Source organism: Sycon ciliatum, chromosome 9 (genome assembly GCF_964019385.1).
Source record: "Sycon ciliatum chromosome 9, ocSycCili1.1, whole genome shotgun sequence".
NCBI classification, from domain to species: Eukaryota; Metazoa; Porifera; class Calcarea; order Leucosolenida; family Sycettidae; genus Sycon; species Sycon ciliatum.
This window is the reverse complement of record NC_088651.1, coordinates 26905042-26914678: the sequence shown is the minus strand read 5'-3', so window position 1 is coordinate 26914678 and position 9637 is coordinate 26905042. Positions and strand designations below refer to the sequence as shown.

Below are 9637 nucleotides of genomic sequence, written 5' to 3'. Positions count from 1 at the left end.
TTCTTATACGCGCAGTGCATGCAGCAAAGAGTATGATACCCCCGGTAGTACACAGTACATCTACTACATGTATACACACTGCACGCGCGCCTCGCCTTGTAAAATGCTGTATAGTACAACGAAGCTGGAGCATGCAGCTCGAAGGTGAAGGTCGCGTCCGGTCAACATACATATCACTTTTTTGGGTAAGATTTTGTACATATTTCCACTTTTGGCCATTCCACGTACATATTCCAGGTGCGGCCTCTTAAGGGTTATAATCGAATAATCGATCGTTATGATAAAGAGTAATCGATTGGGCTAAATGGATGATCCTTTCAGCCCAATATAGTACCCACACCTACGTACAGCCCCATACATGGATGCTCCTCACAAAACTGCACGGGTTCGCGTACAGGGCCGGTCAAGAGCCTCCTTTCCGCCACCACATACCCACAAGCGCACACGAAATGCATGAGCACACAAAAACCCTCGCTGCGCTCACACTCGCGAGCCTTCTCATGCAAACACCGACACTTGGGGCAAACCAGCAATTCATCTCCGCATCACAGCTAAAGCTTGTGCGATTGAAATAAATTACAAATTCCATATCATGGCCTTGTAACTACATCGGCATTCAAGTTGTAAAGATAATCCAACTGAAGCTCATGTTGTCATATCAAGTGAAATAGATGAACAGTGATAGGTAGGCATGTAGGGTGCCAATGGATGACCAGGCATTGTCGAGGATATTGTTTTCTTCATCCGACTTGTCCGCCAGACGCACAAGACCAAACTCAAGGCAAGAAATCAATAAAATAAGAATGTGGCTGTATATCTCAGCAACTAAATTCATAGTGGAAATGGTGTAAGCATTCTAAATTGAATTTTCCCACTCTGATAACATAAGCAATCTTGGAGTAGAAATATTATAACAAAAAGACGTTGAACATAGATGAACATATAAGGTCAAGATAAACAGAAAGCTAGACTCTCAGTATCGATTCAAGGGTAGCCTATCAGATGCTGGTAGTTGAAGATTTATACTACGGTCCTCCAATCACTGATCGACAGAATTCTTCCATACCTATAACACAGAACAAAGAAGGCATCACACAGCACACACCATTGGGTTAAAAGGTAGTCCGTAACATCTAGTGCATATCCAAGCGGGATATTTCGTGTGGATGCATGTGAGTGGGTAATTCCCAGAGGCAAGTGCCAGTGATTACGCTAGGCAGTTATTGTCACACACACACACACACAGAGAGAGAGAGAGAGAGAGAGAGAGAGAGGGATGAGGGGATGGACCGTTATTGATGGGGTTATTTTTTCTGCTTTCTCTGTTACATTAGACCTTGGCGCACCATAGATTTACACACGAGCTATTGGCCATGTTCGCACTCAGTTTATCATGGCCTCCATAGCATGCACTGCAGGGATCTCTTTTAGTACAGTTGTCCTGCATTGTACCTTGTCACGACTGCGCCAACTGTAAAGCACGATGCATGTGTATGTATACTTGTTGTTACTCAAGCTGCGGACAGAGCTGTTTCATCCTACATGGAATCATCAGTGCAGCACAGAGAAAATGAGGCCGAACCTGATAGCAATGAAGAATAGATCCTCAAGAATGGCACATGTTGTCCGGCACATACCTGCTCTGTTCTGCTGCACTATAGTAGATACGTTGGGTTGTTCCTGTAGTCAAGAGGACAGGAAGGTATAGGACAAAAATAACACAATGATTGACAGATGGGTTCTAAAGCATCCATCTGGATGGGAAGCAAAGTGCATAAGCTTCATCTCTCTTCCTTACTAGTAGCCTCTATCGGCGTTGAGTCTCAGTATACGACACATATCCTTATCGTCAACACAGAGAGAACACTCATTAGTTGACGGTATGGAGAGAATGTTTGCTGTCGATGTGTGTATCCGCATGGATGCAGTGAATGGGATTTTCGGTCTTTGACCACTTGCTGGTGAGCTGATCTACTCACCTCCCACCGCTTTAGGAGCTGCATCTGCGCCTTGATCCTTGAAGGGTGGTGGCGTTCCTACGGATGCGGAAAACCCGGCTTCCAGCCGAGTCTCACGCGAACCGTGAAATTTTTTTTTTTTTTTTTAATTGTGTATCCGCAACAAAAACGCGAGAATGAATATTAATAGCAAATATAAAGGTGACAAAACGTGATTTTGCTGTTTATCACAATGATTCATCCAAAGGGTGACAGCATGATTACCGTACTTTCAGGAGTGTCAGCCACATTGTAGTATAAGCCGTACCCCTATTTTGCCACGAAATACAGACATCGGTCCTATATAACCGGATCGGCACCGTTAATTTGATCATTGAAGTAAGCTGCACCCTTTTTCGGGGGTGAATTCTAAGGGTTTAAAGTGCGGCTTAAGCTCTGTATAATACGGTGCTTCAGCTAACAGGTAAGCGTCAAGTGCAGCAGCCATTATGCTACAGGGACACACCATATGCTACAGGGACACACCATATGCTACAGGGACACACCATATGCCACAGGGACACACCATATGCCACAGGGACACACCATATGCCACAGGGACACACCATATGCCACAGGGACAAACCATATGCCACAGGGACACACCCACCTGTACACGGATAGCAAACTCTGTCGGACTCTTGCCACCTGAAGATGAGCGATTAAGGAAAAAAAAGGAAAAGAGACGATTAGGATGAGTTGTGGTGCCAACACTGCAAAAGAAGGATCCTCTGGCGAAATTCACCCCCCCCCCCTCCCCTTGGTTGGCGGGCCAATACCCTGACCACTGAAGACCACGCATGTGAAAACATGCAAGCGTGCACGCACAGTAACACGCATATGCTACACTTGTACAAACACAGGCGCACACACGTACACACACGCACACACACACACACACACACACACGCACACACACACACACGCGCACACGGTCCTATCCCACTAGACAAACAGCACTACCAACTCGTCTTTCTGCTCACCTAATGTCTTTCCGTTCAGTGAGAGAAGTTGATCTCCTATGCGCAGCTTGGCAGCATCTGCATGACTGTGCGGCGTAACCGCACTGACAAACAGTCCGTGATGGCTTGAGCCGATTACTTCCAAGCCGAGTTCTTCCCCGGCAGGAACGGTGAAGTTGATCACTCTCCTCCGTCGGCTACTCACCGCCTGGGTGGGCACAAACAAAACAGTTTTTAAACACGATCACAGTGTCTTCTCTGAGTTTTGAACCAACCGGGTACACGCATACCTGGCCCAACTCCTACAACCGGGTCAGAGCCGCCTGTTAACCGCCTGGGTGTACCCAACACAATTCTCTCACATGGTTCAGGACACCAGCATGAATCTCATACATGGGCCTGCAGTTCAGGACATCACTTTGAATCCCATACATGTGTATGCAGTTCTGGACATCAGCATGAATCCCATACATGTGTGTGCAGTTCTGGACATTGACATGAATTGCACGAATGTATATACAGTTCAGGATATTAGTACGGGTCGCAGACATTACTGTACAGTTAATGGTCTTTGTGCTGCAAGAGCCTGGCGCAACAAGATCATGCAAAACTGTGTGTCCAGCAGTGAGCTGACCTGACGGATACATGTACACCACGCTGGATTAATCACCCGTATTTGTCTCCACGGCAGTAGGCAGGGTGTAGAGCACACACTACTACCAACAGTGATTCAGGTGCAGATCTACCCTTGTTAGTAGATAACCCCTGGGGGTTCAAATAATTGTTTGTCTGATAACGAGTATTATCTACTAGCCGAATGTGAATGTACACGTTACAGGCGGCAAGGCATTTTTTGATTGTTGTCTACTAATGAGGTTTGGTCTTGTAACCGATACCATACTGATGAGGGTGGACCGGTACCGTAGTTACTAGCCAAAAGGCAACATGGTATAACCCAGCATCTCTACAGCAAGCAATACACAGGTTCATATCCAGGCTATAGGGTTTACCGGCCGTCGTGAGTTCCCTTCGAGAACAGACAAGAGAGTTCACTTTTTTTAATAATGATTTATTTTTTATCCCGGATATCAACACACATTGTTCTGCTCACCTCCTCTATTTCGCTGAGACTGGATTTCTTTCTCAAAAACACCAGACTGTCCGACAATCCCGCGGTGTGATGGCTCTCAACCGACGACTGTGACGGACTTCGCAGATCAGCCGGCAGCAGGTCGTCTTCTTCTCCATGTCGATCAATTCCACTTGTAGCCAGCTTTGCCGCCAGACCGCGTATCGACGATCCGCTGCTGGTTTGCCGAGCCAGTATCGGCGGCAGAGACGTAGCCGAGAGGACACGACAGGTGGCGCTGTCGTGGAAGGGAAAGTCGTGCCGGCTCTCGCGTCGTGAGTCCATGAATATTGGTGCCGAGTCGACACTGCTAATTGAGGAATCGAGGCAAGCGAGAGGATCACGATGCCGACCCGAGCCAGCTGTTGTTGTGAATGCAGCACTTGCACTTGCCGGTTCTAGGAGTCTGGTTTGGCCTGTAGTACCCATTGCTATTCTCTTGTCTAACTGACTCTCTGCACCTGAAACAACAGATCAATGGACGCACAACCACACGAAACAAGTATTGACGCATTGGCTTTCATGTTACTTGAAGTAAAAGTGCTGACCCTTGTGATTATACAATGAAAAGCAGAGAGGTTATAGGCTGTCCAATAGCTGTTTTCTGGTGATCGCTTAGTGCACGAAACTCGGAGATAAACACTTTTTTAATCCTCTCATTCTTGTTGATTGCACAATGAGATCATTTCTGCCTGTGACAATCGTTGTGCCTGGATTCAAGCCGATCTCTTTCTGCACAACCGCAACTCTGTTGTACGCACTACGGCACTTATCTGCCCCAGATATGCAGCAAGTATGATGTAATCAATGAATTTTGCTGTGACATACACATATGCAGGAATAGTCACAAGCTGCACACAATGGCTTTCATTTACACATGCCTCCGCCCGCCCCTAATGCTACTACACAAAGGTATCTACCCCCCCCCCCCTCCTCCCCTCCCCCTCCCCTCCCCTTGCAAGCCAGTATGCCTGCTCTCGCCACGTACCCATACCTGTCGTTGTGTGACGATGGTCATCACCTTCGATGCTGCGCAGCTTCGCCAGAACACGCTCGTCCTGGGAGTCGAGATCTGAAGTCGCCGAATGACATGACGACGTGGGACGACTGCTGGGTTCGGGTGTGGGCAGACGGTTGCGATTGGCCTCGATACCGTAGCGCACGGCAAAGTCGTCCGCATCGTCCCACCCATCCAGATCATTATTACCGTCAATGATGTCATCATCATCATCATCTTCATCATTGTCTGAAGCAGTACTGGTGGCTAGGAATCGATGGGCTGAGTCCAGCATCTGATACAATACACACATTATTTACAAAGTACAGTCATACTCATAAGGTTCAGTTGGGAATTTTTTCAAAACTAACACCATAATCTACGGTGATACTGACCTCCAATAGCAAATGCCCAAAATTGCGCTTGTCATTATGTGCGTTGGTTGGTTGGTATATTCTATTTTACTTTGCCAGAATGAACAGGCATTGCTGCCTTTTAGCTCTCACCAAAGGACGAAGAACAATCATTTTCCTACCTACAGTCGGGACCAAAGAAATCCGAATTGTGAGCAGAAAGCAGCGCCAAGGCTCATGCTGCCCCTGCAGCCCTCAGATTTTTTTACTGTAAAAGCCATTATTCTACCGAGGCGCATATAAAACGCTTTACCAAAATTTACTAGTTTACGTGTACCAAAGGTAACGATACTCACTCGTTCTCAACGCTCAATAGGACAGTATATGTATCGATTTCTGTATAACGATTTCTATTTTAACGACCGATTTATCCTCGTTATCTCATTAGAGTTTAATAGCACTTCGTTATATAATTATGGCTTTTACAGTATTTTTGGTGGGTGCATGATGTAATTAAAATGGAAACATGGTGCTACTTTTGACTCGCAAATCGGAATTCTTTGAAAACAATCCCATTTTATTAATGGCTGTGAAGATATATGGTTGGCAAAATCTTCACCCAAACTTCATAGTCCAGCTAGCTCGCTATCACCAATGGCATTACAAGTATTCATGAAAGCATCAATTTTTGCCAGCTAGCTGGCTTCTGCGTACACCACAGACACACCCACACACAACAGAAAGATACAGATCACAGTAGTAGTGTGGTCTTTGTTCACTCACGATCAACTACAACGAAAAGAGAAAGACCACGAAGAAGAGAATAGTTTGAGAACACTGACAAAAAACCAGCTGACGCAATCCTGGTGCCGTAAATATGGTGAACATGCTGGCAAAAATCCCTTTTTTCATTTCATTCGCTACGCTCAGCCAACGAAAAATAACATGTCTTATCCAATGATCATTCGCAACATACCTGCTGATGAGAGTGGCGTATGTCCAGCAATTGCGTTATCAGAGGGTTCCGTAGCACCTCAATGCTCTCCTGTAATGTCTGGAGATCCTCGATGTGCTCCTCACTGTCTGTTTTCTCAACTGATGATGCCAGTTGCTCCAGAATTCGGCATGCCTTCTCTGCATCTACACAGCACAGAATTGAACATAAGAACATTCAAGAAATTCTTTAAAAGGGTGTCACCGGAGGATGTACCCAGTGTGCTGACAGTGCTCAACACCGCGGAGGCAGAGCGTAATACAGAACAACAATGACAATCAAGGCTTGTTTGCTGCTACTTAAAGTTTCATGCTCTCGCAATCATCAGGCAACATCCATACAAGGGTATCACACTTTCCGGCGTATAAGTCGCACTGGAGTATAAGCCGCACCCAGATTCTTGTCCCGAAATCCAAACTTCTACCCGGTTTGTCACCGCCAATTTGACCAACATACTGTCGTGGACATGGAAATCCGGTCGCACGTCTAGCTGCCCCGGGGCGCTGGCCATGCAGCCGTGGATACGCGGTACGTAATGTATTCATGCGCTGCATGCAGCGAGCTGGTCGCATCGGATCACCATGTGCACTGCACGCAGCATTCTGCACGCGCTGAGGGCGCCGGCCCCGGTACATCGACTGGATTTCCATGTCCGCTTCGGTAGTATAAGTTGCATGAACCTTTCGACTGTGGAATGGCTTTAGTAGCGCTCTATGTTATAGGAATGGACAAACACGCTCTCGTACGCACAAGCATTTGAAGAGTTCACAGTAATCCTCGTACGGTGTACTGAAATACATGTTGGACACGGACGCGTGTTTCTGTCACACTTGCATGCTTGAAATTGTCTCAATTGCATAAGAAGAGCTGAGATGCAAAACCCGCTAGATCCATGTCATCAATTTTCGGATAATGGCCATAAAAGGATTCATTTTATGTGCGGTTGGTATCTAAATCCAAATTTGGGTTCCAGTTTGGAAATGGTTCTAGCCAGATTTTGAATGTGACAATTTGCCTGGTGGTGCCTCTCTAACTTTTGATTACACAGAGCTGAACATCTCATTTTCTCAAATTTGGCGTTTACCGGGTTTTCCAACTCAGCTCTTCATGTGCTGATATGACCTTCAACACTGTCGCGGATGCAAACATTTGACAAATGAAAAGAATCCCATTGTGGTTGTGAAGAAAAGGTTGTGGTGGATATCTTCCTAACACAGAGGCAGTAGACTCAGGTTCTGCGAAAGTGCTCAATACCTAATTCAGGCAGAGCGTCGTACACAAAGGCACACCATGAAAACCAATCACCAGACAACGTTGTCTGGTGACTGGCTCAGCCATGAAACCATGAGTCACAACGAATTTGCCCAAGGTTTTCATTGTGTGCCTTTGTGGATATCTACCTATCGAAATCCACGAATGCGGAACTATGGGCAGAAGCAATGATTGTGTATTGGCAGTACCCACGCAGAACAAAAATGTAATCATGATCTGAGTAAAATTGTCACCAAAAGAAACTCATGGACCTGGGTACAAGTCACTGTAAAACTGATTGTAGGATATCTCAGGAGAGCCTTTACAATTTCTCTTGCTAGAAAGTGCTGAATACGCAATGACAATGGGACTTACCGATGGTGTGCATACAACCGCTCAATGTCCTCCGTTCCTCCATTCTAGTCGCCAGCACGAACGTTCCATCTACAACAGCGTACGCTTTCCGATTGCCACTGAAGAAAAACGACAAGCAGGAACTTCGCAAGGGAAATCTGGTTTCTCGCTCCTTCTATGCGGCGACAAGCAGTCTGAATTGGCTGGCTAACACCTCAACAAACTGGACTAATTCATTTGAAACGTCGCCTGCCATTTATTCTGGCTGCAAATGATTGCACTGTCAATGTTCAAACTGCTGAAGAATACGAGAGCACCGTCAGCAGCGACCGTGTTACCGCGTCTGTGCATTGATAGATCTGGACTCATGTCATCATGCCTCCAAGGCAGCGCTCTGTGGTGTGAGACTTTATCCTGCACTCCAGCCCAGACCTCTACCATGTAGACCCAGGTGCTCGAAGTCCGTACATGGTATCCTAAGTTCGTACGCCCATAATTTCATGTTCTGTTATTGTATTCGACTCAAATATTTTATGGAGGGGACAGTGTGGTATGTGCTCCTCGCGTACCAATTTTCAGGGATCTACGATAAGCAGAAGTCCCATACCACGGGAGTGGGTTTTCGAGTGTCCATACGAAATACAAATTGGGTTACATTTCATGCAAAAATCAACTTTGCCAAGACCGATTTCGAACGGACACAGCGTCAAACAGACCTTCACTCAATCATCAAGAGCCAGCTTAGAGCTGACAATGGCCAGAGGAGAAGAATTTACAGAGAACCACCAATCCTTGCAGAAAGGTTGACACTCCTGGCATCTCCACCACTGTTTCCCGCGGTTTTCACAGCGCAGCTGCTTCTTCTCTGAGCCGACTAAAAACAGCTTGCATTTCGGCAACAAACTACGCTTTTGCAAGAAATACTGGTGGAGGCACATGCCACACATATCCCTTCGGTGCTTTCGTCGTAACCGAGGGATTGCAAGTTAGCAATTAGCAGAAATATGTGTGTATTTCGAGTCACCTCTGATCAGTACGGACTTAGAGTACCCTCTGCGACACCAAAATTTGATTAGAAAAATGAGCGAACTCCAGAGAAACAGATCGGATCGAAAGATGGCCTGGTTCAATCGAGCCTGGCCTCAGAACAAACTTGGACAAGATACCTTCCATCCACGAGCAGGATTCTGGCAAGTGATCATTGCTAGTGTGAGTTTCAGCTCGGCAAACACACACTGTAAAATTGTACGGACTTCGAGCACCTGGGTCTACCAACCAGGGAGTCGTAAAAGCCCGGTACCAACGCATCGGACATGTACTGACTCTGTCACAAGTAAAGGCCGCGTGCATGACCGTGGTGTACATGCCCTTGCACCACTTGTCTACACGTGAGATGTATATCTGCCAAGTATTACAGCAAACTGTTATTTTTTGAAATGACATTCAAGTGCGCAAAAAGTCTCGGATTCACGAAATCATATTCCTGGATTCAGAACCGCACAAGAGACAGGTGCGTGTGTGCGCGATCTGTCATATCCAGATCAGAGACAGCTGGTGGTGACGACCCATTTTGTGCACCGACCGTGCAGACTGCAGAATG

General features: G+C 46.4%; 1 protein-coding gene across 1 annotated transcript; it reads right to left on the bottom strand.

Moving 5' to 3' along the window:
• Nucleotides 1-533: 533 nt before the first annotated feature.
• LOC135824611 (uncharacterized) lies at nt 534-8368 on the bottom strand. Its single transcript, XM_065337344.1, has 8 exons — nt 8059-8368; nt 6415-6578; nt 5083-5380; nt 4071-4549; nt 2981-3167; nt 2608-2645; nt 1638-1680; nt 534-1066 (listed from the first exon to the last, which is right to left on the bottom strand). The coding sequence occupies exons 1-8, from the start codon at nt 8099-8101 to the stop codon at nt 1026-1028; spliced, it is 1293 nt and encodes a 430-aa protein (XP_065193416.1). The 5' UTR covers nt 8102-8368; the 3' UTR covers nt 534-1025.
• Nucleotides 8369-9637: the final 1269 nt, after the last annotated feature.

Coding starts and splice junctions, on each gene's coding strand:
- LOC135824611 (XM_065337344.1), bottom strand. CDS start 8,101: ATGGAGGAACGGAGGACATTGAGCGGTTGTATGCACACCATCG. Junction 5,381..6,414: donor TACGCCACTCTCATCAGCAG/GTATGTTGCGAA, acceptor GTATTGTATCAG/ATGCTGGACTCAGCCCATCG. Junction 1,681..2,607: donor AGTTTGCTATCCGTGTACAG/GTGGGTGTGTCC, acceptor TCTTGACTACAG/GAACAACCCAACGTATCTAC.